The sequence below is a fragment of the Felis catus genome, chromosome D4 (assembly GCF_018350175.1).
Source record: "Felis catus isolate Fca126 chromosome D4, F.catus_Fca126_mat1.0, whole genome shotgun sequence".
NCBI lineage: Eukaryota > Metazoa > Chordata > Mammalia > Carnivora > Felidae > Felis > Felis catus.
The window spans coordinates 27,087,645-27,108,538 of NC_058380.1; the positions used below are offsets into that span (position 1 = coordinate 27,087,645).

The 20,894-nt window shown below is 40.6% G+C and overlaps 1 protein-coding gene across 10 annotated transcripts in view; it reads right to left on the minus strand.

The window, feature by feature from the left end:
* Nucleotides 1-20,894, minus strand: part of TUT7 (terminal uridylyl transferase 7) — a 63,162-nt gene that overhangs the window by 33,672 nt on the left and 8,596 nt on the right. For all 10 annotated transcript variants that reach the window (XM_045043501.1, XM_003995455.6, XM_019815838.3 and 7 more), the window contains exons 6-13: nucleotides 19,482-19,570; nucleotides 17,266-17,317; nucleotides 16,268-16,337; nucleotides 15,344-15,470; nucleotides 12,076-12,195; nucleotides 6,424-6,576; nucleotides 2,839-3,019; nucleotides 363-1,441 (exon numbers count right to left, since the gene is read on the minus strand). In XM_045043501.1, the coding sequence (XP_044899436.1) occupies nucleotides 363-1,441; nucleotides 2,839-3,019; nucleotides 6,424-6,576; nucleotides 12,076-12,195; nucleotides 15,344-15,470; nucleotides 16,268-16,337; nucleotides 17,266-17,317; nucleotides 19,482-19,570 (1,871 nt within the window). The remainder of the gene's footprint in view (nucleotides 1-362; nucleotides 1,442-2,838; nucleotides 3,020-6,423; nucleotides 6,577-12,075; nucleotides 12,196-15,343; nucleotides 15,471-16,267; nucleotides 16,338-17,265; nucleotides 17,318-19,481; nucleotides 19,571-20,894) is intronic.

Consider the following 20,894-nt stretch of genomic DNA (forward strand, 5'->3'; position numbering starts at 1 on the left):
AGGTGGCAAAGCAAACCAAGACTTCGTTTACAACTCTATTTGCCAACTAAAGGGGTCCTGAATCATTTTCTCAAAAGCCCCACAGCCTACTCTGACTTCCCAAAGGAACAAAAATAACGTGCAACCGCTGCAAACTACTTGAGATGGGGACATCTTCTGGGATACTCAGGAGTAAAAGGGAGTTATTTCCACTCCCGACAGCATTCCCTACGGCCTATGCAAATTCCCAGGGGTCTAAGGAGGGCAGGACATGGAGCGGCCACCCAGACAGGGCACAGCTCTGTTCTAGTCCACAAAATTTCAAATTACATGCACTAAAAAACCATTTAACGTCTCTTAGTTCGAGGAGTGGCACGGATTACCTTGCCTTTGGTGAAGATGAGTTTACTAAATTCATAGAAGAAATCAGACTGATCTGCAGTGCAACTTTCCTCACATGCATTTTCTTCTTTAAGACTGATTTTATTCAATTCCATTAGTAGAGCCCCGTCCACATGTTTTCCATCTTCTTTCAGGTCTTTATACTTAGCAGATCCGCCTAATTCATCGTCCTCCTCAGACAGGGCGTCCTCGTCCCCTGATCCTGTGTACGGATTTTCTAACTCATCTTCATTTGCCAAGTCGTCCTCATCTTCCCTCCGGGGAATGGACAGCCTGGGTTCTTCATCGTCCTCCTCTTCCTCTTCCTCCTCCTCCTCCTCCTCCTCGGAATGAATGATTCTTGACACGTGACCCTGTCTTGAAGGGGCAAAGTGGCCTAGAGCATCTTCCAGCTCATCAGGACCTTCTACGCCTTCTTCATCAACATCAGCCTTGTCCTCTGAAGTGACGAATCCATCACACTCGTCGGCCGTAGGACTGTGGAAGTCTTCTACATCCAAAGTGTTATGTGTCTCCTTATTTTGTGTGCCGCCACGGAGGACAAGCTCTCCACGTCTGCTACTGCTTGGCCCTTGATCACCGGCAGGCAAAGGATGCTTGCCCTCGCTCCCAGCTTTACTTCCCGCTGCTTGACGGTGTGCTTTAACATCCTCACAACCATCACAACCGGCCCCTGTCCTGATACGGCTGGAGTTTTCCAGGTGGATGCTGACATGCGCGTGCCCCATTTCCTCTGTTGGGGGGCCTCCAAAGCTTTCAGCAGTCTCTGTAAGTGGCTGTACCTGGCAGGTGTTTGCACCTGAACTGGCAGCACCTGGCTCTTGAGCCAAAGCTGAGCTTTTGAGTTCATCACCTTTTGCTCGTGCCCCCACGTTTGCTACTTCTTTAGGGTGTTCGGAAATACGTGTGACAGTATTCAGAGGCTTTGGAAGGCTGGATTTTGTAATTTTGTGTGGAAGAGCAAAATACTTATATGTTGTCCTTAAACAATGAAGTATATATTCAAACACGGGCTGATTATTTAGAGTCCTTGCCACATTTCTTTTAACAGAGTAGGGATCTGTAACGAGAAGAAAAACAAACAAAAACCCACCACTTCATACGTTTCCATTTCACATTTTAAAAATTAGCCTGCTGTAGACAAGACAACAAACACACACTACTAGAATTTAGCGTGAATCTTGTATGCGTTTTACCAAACTGGGGGTGGGATGTGGTTTCAGAACAAAAAGAAATGTTTTCTTAAACATCTGCTCTATGAAGAGAACCCATTCTGCTGAGAACCAGTACCCCTTCCCTAGTCTGTTTTGTGACTGTGGAGGTAAAAAAGGTGTCATCAGTGTGGCTCTCGCGCCCTGGGGAAGGGAGGTCTTCCCACCAGGCTCTGCTGAGTGCTCTGCCTCCCCACTCAGCCAGGCCCTGTGGTGTGTAGAGCTTACCTCCACTCTTCTGCCCTGGGAAGCCCCATCACTGAACTGGCTGGACTGAATTCAGGGGCGAGAGGGAGGCACCAGGAGGAGACACCACTTCTCTCAATCTTTTCTCCTCCCCTAGAACTCCAGCAGGTTAGGCAATTGGCCAGAAGAGCTGAGCCAGAGAAACTGCAGGGGAGGGTTTAAAAATGTGAGATCCCCATGACTGCACACAGAATTTATGCAAAATGCAAAATGCAAAAAAAAACAAAAAACAAAAAACAAAAAACAAAAACCCTCTTATGCAATATAAAAGCTTGAAAAAAATCAAGCAAAAATACGAAAATTCCATTTAGGAGGTTCTTTAAATTATCTGAAGGAGGAGAACTAAGATTTCTAGAGGGTTTTCAACCTCCTGATTTTGCAAAGCTGAGAAGAGCTCGTCCATTTAATGTAGTCTACAGGGCACATCAGCGACTCTTTCATACAATGGTTTTAGTTAAATGAGCCTTCACTAGAAAAAGTGTTTTCAGGAATAAGTTCCAAATGCTATTGTAGATATTCCAAAAATAACTAGCCTCTCGCTATGAAGAGGAATCCAACCAAGAATTATTTTTCATGAGGAAAAGTATTTTCTCATCTTAAACATCTAAACAACATCAACAACCCATGAAAGGGCTGAATCTAAAAATCCAGCAATGAGAACAGCAGAGAGGAAAGGAGGATTCACACATCACCGGGGGAAAAAACTTTTTTTTGCGTTTAGGTTGGTAAGCAATTTACAAAGAAAGCGAGGACTCGCCCAGCCACTGTTTAGCTATTTTTTAACTAAGACATTTTATTGCAGTGCATAAAAAACCCAGAAAGAACAGTCTGGTCCCTTGGAATGACCACGGTAACACATGCCAGAGTCTAACTGTTTATTTCACTGTTGGGGTCAGGCCTATGTTACACGTGGGAGCTGAAAGGAGAATGAAATACAAAGCATGCGGTTAGACTGGTACCTTAAAAGGAAAGGAAATTTAAGAGAAACATTCTGAGATACCTTCAATGGCAATGCGCTTTTTGGGCCAATCCTTGGATTCACGAGACACTGATTCTTTGACACGGATACTTATCACTAAATCAGCCAAATTAAATTCTAATGCATAGAATCGAAGCATTTCCACCCAGAGCTGCCCAACTGGTACTGACGGCTGGTGCTTGAAATCAAATATTAATGATACCTAGAACAGTAAAGAGAAAACACACAGGTAGTTCCGAGGTCAGCACAATCTGAGAAACTCGAGATCATTCAAGCAAATTACAAACACTCTGAAAAACCATAGCAAACATAGGAATGTGACAATCCATCTGGGTAAATTGCATCTAGGTTCTATTTTGTTTGTGGCAAATACTGCACTCCTGGGATGAGAGCAGGTTAAAATCTAACCATCATCACAGGGGCGGGCGGGCACTTATAGGTAGCCAGGTGGCTGGCACTCCTAATTTTGAAGCCTTAGGTTCACGGGTCTCAGCACAGAGCTCTCCCGGGTGCTGCCGCTGAAGGGCACCTTTACACTCACGCACACTAAAATGGGCGGCAGGTTAAGGGTGTAGAGCAAAAGGCAAAACACTCCCTTCCTTTGCTCTGAGAAGCTATGCCAGGGGCAACTGATCTTCAAGTTAAAAAACTTTCTGTCTTTTTCAAAGTTTATTTAAGTAATCTCTACTCCCACCATGGGGCTCGAACTCATGACCCTGAGACCAAGAGTCGCATACTCTTACGAATGAGCCAGCCAGGGGCACCAGAGTCAAAGAACTCTTGGTTTCAGAAATTGACGTCAGTTTTACACTGACAGGCTCTCAACAAATTGGAACATACTGTGATGGGATGTACTGGAAGGTGCACAGGACCTAGAATGGGGGGGGGGGGGGAAGAGTCCAAATATTGACTCTGCCACTTCTCTTTTAACTGCTCCCTGACTTAGCGTCTTCACTCTCAGCTGGCACGACAGCACAGTGGCTAAAACTGCCTTTGCCACGGGACTTTTAAGTTTGAAATCCAACTCTGCCATATACTGGCTGTGTAGGATCCTGGCCAAGCTATAGGCAGTCTAAGCCTCAGTTTCCTCATCTGAACAATCGGGATTACAGTACCCACCTCAGAGGGTTGTTGGGAGGACTGAGTGAGAGAATGTCTGTAAAGAGCTTAGCACAGTGCCTGGCACACATGTTCAAAAAATGGTCGCTATCATTATCTGCAGAGTAGGGACGGTACCACCTATAACACAGGACAGTTATGAGGATTAAATGAGAGACAAGGGAAAGCATCTGGCACATTCGGTTGCTCTCTGTATTTTTTCACTTAGGTATATAGGCTTTTAAGTACAAGGAATCCACTAATCACTGAAACATGATGTCACAACCGTAAGGTGCTCTTGAGAGGTAATCTAGTTCAGTCCCCGGATGTTAGGAGAGAAAATGGAAGCCCAGAGTTGACGTGACTTGTCAAAGGTCCCGCTGCTTGTCAGTGGCAGCACGAGCAGCGTCTCAATCCCAGGACAGGGCTCTTTCATCACACCATACAATCAATCTCGACCCTATCTAGGTCTCCATTTCTGAAGTGGCAGCAGGATTAATCTCTCCACACGACACAAAGATGTAAAGATCAAGTATTTACTTCCACTCACAGCAACAGCTTTTCCTTCTGAGGTATACAAATTTGTCTCCCATCCCACTTCATTATACTGAGGATCAAAACAAGTGGTATGGTGTTTTATTAGCCACTAAATCCTGACCACAAACATTCTGTCAAATAAGGTCAGGTCATCGGGTAGATGTACAAAGCAGAAGTGACTGAAAATGGAAGTGGTCCATGTCCAAACACTGTGGTTGAGGACACGAAGAAAACCCCTAGAAATTGAAAGCCTCATGAAATTTCACCGCTTTATCCATAAGCCTTATTCAGCATCACTAAGGGCTTTTAATCCTCTCACCAAAATGACTTGAGGATACCACATGGAACTTAAGAGACCTTTGATAGGTCTACATTAGTGGTACTTAAGCTGTTTTTCGTTATTGATTTTATTCTTTTTTTTTTTTTTAATTTTTTTTCAACTTTTTTTAAATTTATTTTTGGGACAGAGAGAGACAGAGCATGAATGGGGGAGGGGCAGAGAGAGAGGGAGACACAGAATCGGAAACAGGCTCCAGGTTCTGAGCCATCAGCCCAGAGCCCGACGCGGGGCTCGAACTCCCGGACCACGAGATCGTGACCTGGCTGAAGTCGGACGCTTAACCGACTGCGCCACCCAGGCGCCCCTGATTTTATTCTTTTAAAGTAGGGAACACTTTCTCCTCCCCCCCTCCCCCCCGCAAAAAAAAAAAAGAAAGAGAAAAGAATGGCAGCTAACATTTACTGTGTGCTTACCACATGCTTGGCACTGAGTTAAGCATTCCATGAGTCAGTGACCCTCTGAGAGGGTACCAATATCATTTCCAGTTTTAGGTGAGGAAACTGGGACACAGGAAGATTAAGTCACTTGCCCAAGGACACACAGCTAGGAAGTGCGAGAGCTGGGATACGGATTCACATATTCTGGCTCCACAGCCTCTACTCTTATCCACTCCTGGAACCCCAAACAGGACACAGAAAAAAAGTGGGGGTGTTCTGGTGGTGGCAGAGGTTGAGTGGCACAGCTTCCCTTCTCTCTCCAATGCTCAAGGATTCTAGAAAACACAACGGGAGAATCTACCACTCACCACTATCTCCTCATTTTAGGCACAGACCAGAGGAGTGACCTGACTTGTTTGTGTGTAGCTAGGGTTCGAATCCTGGTCTCAGAAGTATTTTGTGGGTATTGCTGCCATTTCATCCCATAAGGTTATGGAGAAAGGCATGAGGTCAGGGACTGTCCACCAATTTGGGGCAGATTCCTATCATTTCTAAAATAATTACAATGCTCAGATTTCTGTTTGAAATTAAAAATTTTTTTTTCAATGTTTATTCATTATTGAGAGGTAAAGGCTGAGCATGAGCAGGGGAGGGGCAGAGAGAGGAGGAGACACAGAATCCGAAGCAGGCTCCAGGCTCTGAGCTGTCAGCACAGAACCCGATGAGGGGCTCGAACCCGAAAACTGTGAGATCATGACCTGAGCCGAAGTCGGACGTCCAACCGACTGAGCCACTCAGGCACCCCTGAAATGTAAATGGCAGTTCCTTCCCTGTGCATATATTTCCTTGCCAACCTCTAATGGTATGGATGAGGACGTGAAAATACATCATACCAAATACTCGCTATGATTTTAGTACCTTTGAGGTCAACGAACTTTTCATATATTTAAAACTCTTAATACCATCTAAGACATAAGCTCTTTGAGGATAGACAGGGGTTGATCTCTGAATTCTCAGTAACCCTCACAGGACCTGGCACACAGAAGAAACTACAGAAATAACTGTATCTGATGATCTGCATTTTACCTTTTGTCTTTGTCTAGTTGAAGGACCGGACAGACTAGAAAATGAAACATCCACGAAAGAGTTAAGATAGGTAAAGACAGAAAGGAGGCCTGATTAAGTCACAGAGTCCACAATGAACAATGACATCAAATAGAAATTGTACAATTAAAAATGAGAAAGAGAACAGACCTGTCCCCGCTTAACAGGCACTTCTCTTGGTGCCTCGTGTTCTGCTGTTTCCACATCTCCGGCAGCATTGTCAGCATACTCCCAAACCACGGTGTCTTCCTGAACGTCTTTAAGGTTGAAATTTCCTAGTTTGTTCAACGAGAACCCTTCAATCTAGGAAAAATTAGACACACGCTATTATTATAAGGTAGAAAGGATTCGATATCGACCAGAGCATTATTAATCCTGGAAGAAATGGAAACACACTTATAGCTCACTGAAAATAAAAGCGGGGCAGGGGGAGGGGGCGGGCGCCTGGGTGGCTCAGTCGGTTGAGCGTCTGACTTTGGCTCAGGTCACGATCTCACGGTTCTTGAGTTCAAGCCCCTCATCAGGCTGTGTGCTGACAGCTCAGAGCCTGGAGCCTGCATTTTGTGTCTCCCTCGCCCTCAGCCCCTCCCCCGCTCACGCTCTGTGCCTCTCTCTCAAAAGTAAACATTAATAAATTTTTTTTAATTAAAAAAAAAAGAAAAAGGTATTGTTTCTGGGATACCTCCAAGACATCTGTTAATTTGAAAATACTTTTTAAACTAAAAACCAAGGTTGTAATTGGCAAAAGAAATGGTGACTTTGTGAAATAATTTTTTAGTGAAGAGTCTGGGAGAAGGTAACATGGCTTAGGCCTAGAGCCATGGGTTCTGGAGTAAAACTGCCCAGGCCCTGACCTCAGCTCCCTCCTGGAGCTGTGAGACTTCCAGTCAGTGCTTGCTTTCTTCCCGTCGCAGGTTTTTGTAAAAATGGGTCGCAGTAGAACTCTCTTTATGGGATAGTTGTGACGTGAAATAATGGACATAAATCACTGACACAGGCCACAGCACGCAGTGAATACTCAATCTAAGAAACTGTTTCTATCGATGTTGTTGGGATGCAAATGGCTAAAGAAAACAGTTTGGGCTTAAAAGTTCCAAGAAATTTGGAACAAAGTTGAACAGCTTTCTTTATTGTAAAACGGGACTGATCATAGCCTTTAAACAGGTGCGTGTAGGGGGCACCTAGGTGGTTAAGTGACCGACTCTTGATTTCGGCTCAGGTCATTATCTCGAGGCTTGTGGGTTCGAGCCCCGCATCAGGCTCTGTGCTGACAGATCAGAGTCCGGAGCCTGCTTCTGATTCTGTGTCTCCCTTTCTCTCTGCCTCTCTCCACTCTCCCTCTCTCTCAAGAATAAATATTAACAACATTTTTTTAAAAGTGCCATTAATTTTGGAAAATTTCAGTCATCATTATCCCCAATTATTTCTTCTGTTCCTTTCTCTTCTTCTGATACTCTCATAATACATATATATCTCACAACTCCTGGTAATTGTCCTGCAGTTCTTTGATAGTCTGCTCTGGTTTTGTTTTTTGATCTTTGCTTTTCAGTTTGGGAAGCTTCTACTGAATGAAGCACACTGATTCTTTGCCCATCTGTGTCCAAGCTACTGATGAACCCACTGAAGGCATTCTTTATTTCTGTTACATATTTTATTTGTAGCACTTCCTTTTGATTCTTAGGGCTCCCATCTATCTCTCCACTTCTATTACTCACCTGTTCTTGCACGTCACCCATTTTTTCTGTCCGAGACCTTAGCATTTTAATCTAAGTTGTTTTAATTTACCAGTTGGATAATTCCAATGCTTGCTCTGACTCTTTAAACTATGGTGGGTTTTTTTTTTTTTTTTTTTTTGCCTTTTTAATACGACTTGTGATTTTCTGGTGGAAAGCTGGATAGGTGTACTGGGTAAAAGGGACAGAGACAGGCCTTTAGTGTGAAGATTTTTTTATTTTTTATTTTTTTTGTGGAATGTTTATTCAATTATTTTGAGAGGGAGAGAATCCCAGGTGGGCTCCATGCTCTCAGCACAGAGCCCAGCTTGGGGCTCAATCCCATAACCTAAGCCCAAATCAAGAGTCAGACGCTTAACCAACTGAGCCACCTAGGCACCCCAAGTGTGAGGTTTTATTTTGCTAGGAGTTAGGCTATGTGTTTGTTGTAGCTGTAGATGTCAAGAGGCTAAAACTTCATCTGGTGTCCTTGTTTTTGTCTCCCCTGTTGTCTTTGGGTTTCCTAACAGATTTCTTCTGAAATGAGGTGTTTCTGTTATAATCCCATTTTATGCAGGAGCCCTAATGATGTGGTGGTGAGGTCTGGGGGGAGGGGAAGCATTCTATATAGTCCTATGATCAGGTCTCAGTCTTTTAGTGACTGAGACCCTCCCCCTGCCTTCCCCCAGGTAAGAAGACAGGAAAGGTCAGGAAAGGGGCTGGAGTTAGGTACTCTCCTTTCCTCCAGGTCAGTTAAGCCCTGGTTAAAAGTTTCCCTTGAAGGCAAGCTTGTTTAGAAGAACAGAATGCTCTGGGCATACTTTAAAATTGTGACTTTTTCTCTCCCCCGGCCAAAGCACGAGGGGATTTTTCTTGGATCTTCACCCTGAGAAGCTGGTGGGGGTTCCTGGAAGTAAAACCTGTGAAATTGTTGGGGGTCCCCTAAGACTGGGGCTCCCTGTTATTTTTCACGCTCAAGCTTGTCCATACTGAGCCTCCAGAGCCATAGTCTAAGCCTTCCTACCCTGGTATAGGCTCCGTTCCTGGCCTCCTGCTCTGATAAGTTATAATTTGCTCTATTTGCCTGTCTCTCCAATTTTTTGGGCAATGGTTTTCCCTGTGACCTCAATTCTCTGATGGATCTAAGAAGAGCTGTTGATTTTCACTTTGTTTAGGTTTTTTTTGTTTTTTTTTCCCCCTTTTTTCTGAGTATAGAGTGATGACATCCAAGCTCGTTAATCCAAAAGACTGGACCGGTTCAGAAGTTAGAGACGAGCTGATTTTATACACAGAGTTAAGGGTTCTACTTCTAATATCTTTCCCTTCTGGGTTCTTCCCCTTTATCTGGTAGCCCTAATTCCTCTTGCCAGAAAGGGGACTGGTTTTTCTCGCAGAGCTGTCTTTAGGGGTAAAGCCACAGAAAAAACGGACACTCGCTCTGTGTTGGCCACCTGCTCCAAGGTCTGACTTCTCTCCAAAGTCGGCTTGCACTTGTTCAGTCTCCAGAGCGTTCGCGTTGTTGGTGTTTTTTTTTTTTTTTGGCATTTTGTTGAGAATTTATAGCTGTTACTTATACACGGATCACTTGCTTAGGAGTTCATGCCTCCATTTCATAAGTAGAACCTGACTTCCCATTGAGAGAGAAAAGGACTACATTTGTTCTCCTACTTTGTTTTAGGAACTTTACATTCATGGTCTCATTTCAGAATTTTTCAGATAAGGACTCCGAGGCTCAGAGAAAATAAATTGCTGGAGGTCACAGGGATATGTATAAATAACAAGAGCTGGAGGAATTATAGGGCTATCAAACTTTAAACTACTCTTCTTTCCATTACATTCGTTACCTGGCATCCTTCATGTGTAAAGGACTGTTTGCTAAAGGCTAAGCCTATATAACCCAAAACAAGACAGATCCCAAACAATATTTACTAGGAGACTAATAAGATATTACTGTAGTGGACAAAAGATGATGAGCAGACAAGGTTAAACCTATTCATCAGTCATTATTCACTATGATTTCAACTTTTAGTCAAATCAAGGCCTACTAACAATACATGGAAGTTAAGAGGTCAGCGAGGACAGCCCCCAACATGGAAGAGGTCTGCATAGGTTGGGAGAGAATGGCTGAAGAATTTCTGAGGAGACAGATTAGGGCACAGAGGTAGGATATTCTAAACTTCTTCATGGAGAATTTTGTCTTATTCATCTGTGTATTCCCTTCAGGGCCAAATACAATGACAAACCTACATAGTGTTTTAAAGACTGTGAAGGAATGAACAGTTTAGATACTTTCATTCACATCATTTAGAAATCTTCAATGGATTTTCTACAAAAATAATGATGTAAAATTTCTGGCACCAATAAGGGACTGAAATTAACTTCTTTACCTTCACTTGCTTTATATTTCTGTGACTCTAGCAGAAGCTTCTAGCATTGGTAAGACTCTAGTACTGGCAATTGACTAGCTTAAAACATTGAAAACTGCAGATCATTTTGGTTCAAGCAGTAGAGTGTGCCTTATTTGATCCATAGAATTCAATCCATGTTTGACCACCACATACCTGTTTCTCTCATTAAATCTTAAATGAACAAATTGTATAATCACAATCAAATTCAGTGTCACCATAGAGAATTTCCAGTATCACTGCCTAGGATGTAATATACTGGCCACAGGAAAGGGTATATTGACACTACTGTAGTCTTAAGTAAATCCTGAGGAGAACCCCCTTACCAGAATAGAAACATCCTTTTTCCTGCATCCTCACAGCAGTGACAGAGGACTACTCAGAGGTGACCAGGACCCAAGGAAAGGCATATCTCACCAAGACAATAGTGAGTATGGGAACCCATACAATGTGCTCTCAAGAGTCTAACTGGTTTGGTTCCATCCTAACGTCCTGTCTCTATTGGACTAACATGAGAGGAAAACTTGAGAGACAGACTCCCCTCTGGGTCTGATGGAAAAGGTTCTTTATCGGCTAAGGGTTGACTGTTCTCTCTTCGCTCCACCAGGAGAGCAGTCTAGCAGACACCCGCTGGGCCTGTGCATCCTTTCAGTTCAGTACAAGCACAAAGAGAGGGCCCTTCAGGCCACTGGGACACAGAGCCGACTGCGATCCCTCTGCCGGGACCATTTACGAGGGGCTCATTCTGCTTTAGTCTTTGTTCCTAGGACCCAGCAGGTCCTTGCTTAATTCTCAATCTGTTAAGTACAAAGAAAAAACTTTTCCCTATAATCATACAATTTTGCCATGTACCCATAGGTAAGAGCTACTGCTGTAGAACATACTCTCCTTAAATGATGAGAATCCTGGGTGCAGTAGGAAGAAAAGTGGTTAAAATACCAAATGTGCCCAAATAAGCTTTTCACCAAGGGAGACTTTTTACACAGTAAGTGTACATATAAGTTGTTCTCAAGATAAACACTTAGGGTTTAAAAGTGAGGTTTCCAAGAGGATGAGAATGGTATCTTGACTTTGAGACGGTCTCTCCTTAAATCCTATTTGAATAAACCAATTCAACCTTAATTTATGCAGGAAAGAGCGGCCACATCACTGAATTCTGAATCATCTTAAACACGAAAATATTACTCAAGCGGTGACAATGCTCTGCATCTTGCAGTACAGCCAGCAATCTCAACTCCTTCCTTTTGTTTCACAGGGAATGGGGAATGCAGAGGGCTGAGAGACTAGAAACAGAAAGTTACAGCAACCAAATGCTTCACGCAGTCTGTCTGGAGGTGATTTGTAAATTCAAGTATCTAGTCATACTCAGAGGAAGTATGTACCAAAGGATAAATTTAATTCAGGTTCACACCCTCTTGTTTAAAACCCTTAGGCTCATGTGTGTTTCACAAATTAAGAGGGTTCTCAGTTTAGAGAACTATTGCTACCCCTAGCACAGTATAGGCCAGCATCTTGTAGTCAAATACATTAATATTTCAGCAGTGAGAGGCATGAATGTTCAGACGAGGAGGAAAAATAAATTCATGTCACTTCTGGTTAGGTTTTTAGATTTTGAAATTATGCGTAAGCAACTGTGGCCCTGTAATAAAATCACTATCAGATATATAAGCAAAAAAATGTTATACCCATGATCCTAGATAAACAGGCAGAAGGGGTTCTTTCCTCTGTTGCAGAAAGAAAATGGCCATCAGGGCGAACACGTATGGTGGCAAACCTCCTTCTTCAGGGTGATCTATACTGCAAAGCTACAAATGAGAGAAAAAAGAGTAAACGTTCTTTTCTATCAACGTATCATTTACACAATTTTTTCTAACACCTCTAACTTCGGGACACGTGGGTGGCTCAGTCGCTTGAGTGTCTGACTTTGGCTCAGGTTCTGATCCTGTGGTTCGTGAGTTCGAGCCCCACACTGGACTCGCTGCCGTCGGCACAGGGCCTGCTTCAGATCCCGTCCCCTTCTCTCTGCCCCTCTTTCACTTGCACTGTCTCTCAAAAATAAATAAACATTAAAAAAACCCAACCAAACAAACGTGTAACTTCATTCCTGTGTGTTAGATGGTTTACTTCTCAGAATAGAACACCACAATGACAAAAAATAAAACTTCCTCATACTTTTGAAGCAACCACTTACTGTGGTTGAGTGGCAACTTCAATTTCAAATTTTAATCTCGTTAATTAAACTAATATTTGTTATTTCATTTTTTAAAAAACTTTAATTTATTTATTTTGAGAGAAAGAGCATGTGCACATGTGTGCACAAGTTGGGGAGCGGCAAAGAGAGAAAATCCCAAGCAGGCTCCACACTGTCAGCGCAGAGCCAGATGTGGGGCTTGAACTCACCAACCAACCCTGAGATCATGACTTGAGCCAAGATCAACAGTCAGACACTCAACCGACTGAAACACCCAGGTGCCCGTGTTATTTCATTTTTTGACACGCACGGCAAATCCACTCACTTGGTGAAAACACTTATTTATGAAATCATGGGGTTCCTGGTTGGCTCAGTTAAGCATCCAACTCTTGACTTCAGCTCAGGGTCATGATCTCATAGCTGGTGAGTTTGAGCCCCAGGCTCTGTGCTGGCAGAGTGGAGTCTGCTTGGGATTCTCTCTCTGCCCCTCCCCCACTCATGCATGTGCTCTCTCTCTCTCTCTCTCTATCAAAATAAATAAATATTTAAAAAAAAACCCACTTGAAAAAAATGATGAATTTTTTTTTATTACAATAATGCTATCAACCACAAGCATTATTGTAATAAAAAAATTCAGTAAGTAAATACGTATCAGGCAGGCTTTGATCTAAACCAAAGTTTCATGTGCATTGACTTCTCAGAAGACTTTTTTTTTTTTTTTTTAATTTTTTTTTTCGGCGTTTATTTTTGGGACAGGGAGAGGCAGAGCGTGGGCGGGGGGGGGCGGGGAGAGGGGGGACACAGGGTCGGGGGCGGGCTCCGGGCTCTGGGCCATCAGCCCGGAGCCCGGCGCGGGGCTCGAACTCACGGACGGCGGGATCGTGACCTGGCTAAGGTCGGACACTTGACCGGCTGCGCCACCCAGGCGCCCCGTCAGAAGACCTCTTTTTAGAATGCTTGAAGAAGTTGAGGAAAACAGTCAATGACAAGAATGACATAACTTCTAACAGAACAGAGCAAAAATAGAAACATCATTTGTATGTAGCTGTGTCTAATAAACATATTTTGAAATGTTCATTCAAAATTTAAACAGGAAGACTGTACACTTTCCTCAGTTAATAAGGAATAAAACCTTCATTTTAGTGTATTTTTTAGAAAGGTATGAATATGAGTTACAGTGGTTTTATATAGGATCCCATATTCAACTTCTTGGTTAATTAAATTTCACGGTAAACTCAGATATACCGACAAATTCAAATCAACATTTTTAGTTTAAGATTATCAGAAGATAGGCCTTTAGCTATATTTACTTTAAAATCTCATCTATACCAGAGGGTGAAATTTGCACGGTGAATTTTGTATCTCAGCTGGGAGCACTCATTAATTCTAGAGCTTAATATCTCCTGAATCATAAACCACTTACTTCCAAGCCCTTGGTTTCCATAACAGTGCTTTTTTCCTCCCCAGTATAATAGCTAGAATTTTACCAGAGTGCCTTTCCAAACTGCATTAAGCCTATGAGTATCATTCCTTGGTGTCTTATCAGAATAACTGAAAACACTTAACAAAACTGAATGAAATATTTATATTCTAGCTGTCTACCAATATAATGGACAGTGGTATACAAAACTAAGATCTTTTGCTTACGTTATTGTGTGTGTGTGTGTGTGTGTGCATACTCACATAATCAGAAACAAAGTTTGCCTTTCTGCATTTGAATTGTTATTTGTTTTAATAATTGCTTTTTAAAAACCTAGCATTTTAGTAAAATAATGCATTTAATGTAACTAAGACTTGAAAAACATTTTTCTAGTTTCAGTTAATTTTTATTAGCATGTTCATATTCTTTAAAAATAAACTTTTAAATTTCAAAAAAAAAAAAAACCACTTATTAATGTAATCAAAATGACAGTTCAATCCCAAGTACAAGCCAACTGGCTCTGCTCAGTTGAGTGGTCCCCTCATCTGAAGCTACTGCCTTGAAAATTCATGCATTGGTCAAAAAGATGATTGGGGAGAGAATGTAGGCAAATTCATTAGCACTAACAGGAAAAACAATTTAAGAGCATAGCCTACTTAGGGATGAAGCAGGAAGCAGCTTTCAAAGGATGGCATATTGTAATTATCAACTCACCCGGTTAAGGGTAAAGCAGTCCCCTGTTTATCCCGGACTGGGGCAACAGGGACTACCTACTGTTACTGTCATATCTTAATTAGTAAAGCTTTGGCTTTTCTCTACAAAGCACCTACCCAGAATCTCAATTTTATAATCATGATGGGACCTTATGTTTTAAGGAAATACTAAATGCTTAATAAATATTGAGATGTCATATTTAAAACATTATAGAAATGTAAGCACGACGAGAGAGTGGCTTCCATTTTTGGAGTCTCTGGGTACATTATTGAAATGGTATGAGAAGGTTTACCTCAAACTTTCCTGTGCCTAACAATCACCTTGGGAAACTAGTTAGAATGTAAATTCTTGGACCATATCCTCTGGGATTTGACCTATAAATCTGATTTTTAATAAGCACTATAAATCATTTTGATCTTTTGAGCAATACTGTTATAGTGAAATAGAAATACTGAATTTTCCTTTCCATAGACATTAAAATTTCTGTTCCAATACTCAGATGCCTATTCCCTTCATGTCTATAAATATGCATCCAAACATTTAAGATTAAATTAACCATGCAAAAATCAAAGCATACTGTTTATGCATACACAGTATGTATTTGTGCATTTAAAGAACTCAAACCTACCTTTGCCCAGTACCTAAACGCAATCACCAAAGGAACCAGCTTTGATTCAAGTTTTCCAAGGGCAGTTAAATGGTTTGTTGTCAGACAAGCATTTTCATTTCCTGCACTCACTTTACAAAGAAGACCACTGGTGGGGTAAAGGGTGGGGATGGGAGAGGAAAAGAGAAGGATAAAAAGTGTTATACAGGTATCAGGTATCTTTTAAACGCTGACAACTAATTTATACTGATAATAAAGATCTTCAAAATGAAAATTAAAAACTTACTAAATCTTTATGGGTTATTTAGGCCATTGCATTAAGAAAAAGATAGGGCAGCTACTCTCTGAGCAAATTTTATTTTTCAGAACTAGAACTTTGTATTGTCATATACTAAAACTATTTCTGAGGGGAAATGAAAATAAGGAAAATACTGTAAGATGTTTCAAATGAGAGTATGGATTCATCTTTGTAAGAATAAAAGAGTGTTTTCCCAAGAGTTGGAGGAATCTGCCTAATGAAGACTCATTACAGCCTACAAACCATCCATTTAACGTGGTGATGATGCTTCCAGATGGAGGAAGAGACACATGGGGGAAGTCACACTAATTGTTATTCAGCGCTGCTAAAAATGCTGCTGAAAGGGATGGCAATGTAAGGTGGCTCGATCAAGTAATGATTTGATAAAGTTGTTTTATACTGAAACCAAATGGGTCAAGATGCTTCCTCCCTATACTTCCTTTCAAATAATTCTATTCTTCTTAAAATAAAACACCTTTTCCTACTGCATCAAATGCCAAAAGTATAGAGAGAATGCTAATAGTGAGCCTGTGAAATCAACCACATAAGAAGCCTGTTATTCTAGAAACTGGACATGAAGATAATAAAGTACATGTGCTTCTGGCAAGTTTCTATTTAATATATAAACAGCTTAAAGAAACAGAGACCTTTGCTTTTCTCTGCACACCACCACTGGTACCCTAGCATGGAAGTCTGCGTCAACATCAACAAAAGACTCTGAGGAAAGAAGAAAAAAATATTAAGTAGGTTAATTAAATTCTGTTTGAAAGCAGAACTAGATAACGTACAAGTTGTGACTTAATCTGTTCAGCCTTTTGAAGGATGATTGTGAAATACAGCTGAGATGACTTGAAAAGGAGAACAGTATTATGGACAATAATCAAGTAATCACATTAACTTAAAACCTTCATTTCGCAAAATTCACGTTTGATTAGAAACGACTACGTTACTGGATCAGGACAGGTTAAGTGTTATGTGGATCAGCTAATTCGAAATGTGGACAGGACACTGGAAAACAAAATTGCTGCAAAAACTACTAAAATATCTGGGCTCAAAATACATCTTGACTGAAGTAAGAAGAAATGTTTAAATGTTTCAGTCAACCAAAACAGGAAGGATGGAAAAGACTAATTGAGATGAGACAGTTTAATGAGGCCTACGGAGAGCATTAGAAACTCAAAGTCCTAAGCTGGACATTACTCCGGATGACTAGTAACCCTAACCGGGAACAAGTGTTTGCTGAGTTATTAATCAGAGTTGGGTCGCATCTGTTTATCGTCTATAAAGTATTAAGTTAAAGAATAAAGCAGATCACACTTTAGTTTTGCCCTCAAGAGTAAATTTTACGTATTCTGCATCTTTTCAGTCTGGGTTTAGGACTCAATCTTTACAAATTGTGACATTATCAGCAAGCTAAAAACTTTACTTACAAAACAGTTATTTTGCATTGTAGAACAATTAGCAGGACTCCCAACTAGCTAATAATTCATGGGCATTTGCTTTGGTTTTCTGTTTGGATATTACCCAGAGAAATAATTAAAAGACACATGACTTCCTATTTTCAACATCTGACAAATAAGATATATCTAAATTACAGAGAAAATAAAACAATTAAGAGCAAAATATGGGAAGAGTTTGGCCTTACCGCTGTTCTTTAAACATTCTTGAACAAGTAAGAGAACATCTGGCTGAGACATCTAGGAAACAAATCAATGAATACATCAGGAATCCATATATACTTCTATTTCACTGAGATAATACACAGTCATCTGAAGTCATCCAAAGACCTTTCCAAATTAGAAAGCACACTGCTACCCAAGTAAAGAAATTAATCATGCTATGTGCACACAACAGAGGCATGAGAGATGAGCACCAGATGAGGGCAAGAGACCAGTTACACAGTTAACTCCTGATTAACTCATTCCTGAGGTAATCGGCCTCACAGCACATCTCAAAGACATGACACTGTTAATATCACCTCTCCTCTAGAAGACTACTTCAGCCCTGCCTCTCTCCAATCCTTGCTCTGCATAGGAACCAAAACCACTTAACGTCATAAATCAGACCTAGTCGTGCCTCTCCTTAAAACTCTCAATGGCTTCTTATTGCCCTTAGGTCACAGTGCAACTTTCCCACGGCCCACAGATCCAGCATGTTGGGCTCTAGTCTATCCTACCTTAATGCTGCTTCTTTCTCTTGGTCCCTCCACCTTGGCTATATAACCATCCCTTCAGCAACTTGAATAGGTCACACTCATACTGATTTAGGGTGTTTGCAAACGCTGCTTCCTCTGCCCCAAACACTTACCCTTTCACTTCTCCACTCTTATTCATCATTTAGAGCCTAGCTTAAATGTTATCACTTCAAAGGGGACCTTCATGACTACTGGATCTACACATCCCTTGTTCTTTTCTGTCACAGAACCTTGTTCCCCTGCATAGCTCTCATTACAATCAATCGTATAGATGTAATTACTTATCTCCTCCACCAGCTATGAGTTCCATGAGGGAGAAATCCTACCTGTTTTGTCCTCTGGAATCTAGTATAGTTCCTGGCATACAACATGGACTCAGTGAATATTTGCTAAATGAATGATGAGACTAAAATAACCACTATACTGGTAAATTACTCATCAGAATTTAAGGTTAAAGGAAGAATAGAATCTATTGGTCAGTTGACTATGTAGCTATAGCAGTTAGGGATGGCAAGAAAGGGGTGGTTGTAAAATAGACATATAGGGTGCTTCCCTTTATTTTTATTTATTTTTTTAATTAAATATAATTTATTGTCAAATTGGTTTCCATACAACACTCAGTGCTCATCCCAACAGGTGCCCTCCTCAATGCCCATCACCCACTTTCCCCTCTCCCCCATCCCCCATCAACCCTCAGGTTGTTCTCAGTATTTCAGAGTCTCTTATGGTTTGCCTCCCTCCCTCTCTGTATCTTTTTTTTCCTCCAGGGGGGAGGGGATCCACATATGAGTGAAAACATATGGTATCTGTCTTTCTCTGCCTGACTTATTTCACCTAGCTTAATACCTTCTAGTTCCATCCACATTGCTACAAATGGCCAGATTTCACTCTTTCTCATTACCAAGTAGTATTCCATTGTATATATAAACCACATCTTCTTTATCCATTTGTCAGTTTATGGACATTTAGGCTCTTTCCATAATTTGGCTATTGCTGAAAATGCAGCTATAAACACTGGGGTACAAGTGCCCCTATGCATCAGCACTCCTGTATCTCTTGGGTAAATTCTTAGCAGTGCTATTGCCAGGTCATAAGGTAGATCTATTTTTAATTTTTTGAGGAACCTCCACAGGAACCTTCTTTATTAACTAGCAACCCAGGCAAATGGGCATAAGCCATCTGCAACCTGGCCTGGGGAACCACTAACAGATAAATAGATAATCTATGAAAGTGCCTTCCAGGTTCAAAATTCTGAATCATCAACATCTTTTTAAATTACATTAAACCAGAAATCCAGGCTAGGTGTGGTTCTTTAAAAGCACAATTCTTTAACAAAGTAGATGTATAGAAGAGGAAACTCAGGAGCGAGTTGAGCTTTTGGGTCAAAAATGTTTACATGTACACACGGTTTAAAATCTGAAATTCTCTGATGTTAGAAAAGTTGACTTTACCAAGATAATTTAACCTTCTTAAGATAACAGAATCTAAAAAGCCCCATTAAGGTAGGCAGAAGAGCATAAAACTTGAAATTTTAGGGAAAAAAAGCTGCCACCAATACATTTACACTATCTTCAAATATCTAAAACATATCAATACATAGCTCATATTTGAAAAAAAGAATTTCCATACCACTCTGTGAAAATTCCAACATTTCATTTTGTACTTACAATGGCTGGAAATTGAATGTCGATGTTTACATCTGAATTTCTGAAACCCAATCTGCTACAGGATGACCCATATAATCTCAGAGAACAATCTGAAAAAAAAATTAAGTCATAAATAAAGTGAAATTTCTCAAAAGTCATAACAAAACACTGCTATTTCAGGAATGGAATCACCAATTAAAACTACACATGAAAGAAAGACAGTATTCAAGTCTGGCATAAACAAACTAAAAGGAATCGTTGACTCTCTGCTGTTGTCTTCACTTTTATTTTATGTAACAGGGAAGGCTATATTGTCTGTGGTTTAGCTTAACAGCCACACTTTTCATGTCAAGTGTAAAACATGTCTAAAAAAATTTCTAAATTATTACTTTTCATTTTGTGCAGAAAATACTATTTGCAATGATTTTTACAATGTGAAAGTCAAAAGGGCTGCCTAACTTTTAGTAATAATTTCTAAATTATTACTTTTCATTTTGTGCAGAAAATACTATTTGCAATGATTTTTACAATGTGAAAGTCAAAAAGGGCTGCCTAACTTTGTCTCAGATCTATAAACTTGATAGTATATTAAAGAGTTAACGGAAACATTTTACCTTTTAGAAAACATGCATAGATGTAATTTACTATAAAGATCATGTTCAGTAAAATAACCATAAAAATGACCTTCAGCATAAGGTTACTTTTCAGTAGGAATACTCATTATGAACAAAAAAGCCTTTAACATAATATACTCTATTTCAGAAAACTTTTGAAAATAATTATATCACTGATATTAACTTAAAATGCTAGTCAATAAGCAATTCACTCTTCAGACGAAGGGGTGTGTGTGTGTGTGTGTGTGTGTGTGTGTGTGTGTGTGTGTCCTGCCTATATTTACATACAGCATTTTCCCTGCTAAGTTTTACTGTTTACTACCATTGTGCCAAAAAATTATTCCTTCTCATCAAGGGATTTTTTTTTGTGGGGTTTTTAAGGTTTGTTAAATCAAGTGATTTCTCTGAGTTTTAACAGTCTTCCGTGACAAAGTACATTCAGTTTTACAATGGAAATCTATGGCAAAAATTATTGAAATTACACATGCCTTTTCAGGAACTTGTCTACAATGTAAAGGATGAGACACAGAAATGATGAAATGAACAGATATCTGCCCTTTATTTTTATGAAAGTATACAGAAGCATGAATGATGTACTATATGAATGATTTCTCAGTAGAACAAATAATTCTACGGGTGATATGGTGATAAATTCTGAATAGTGATTCCAACTCTCACTGTGGGTCAGAATCACTTGTGGAGCTTTCTACAAAATAGTTTTCTCTGGCTCCACGGGCAAAACTTGGAAAATTAACCAACAGCACACAAGATCTATTACAAAATAGTTTTCAGAGCTCATTATAAATGTTGCAATTCTTTT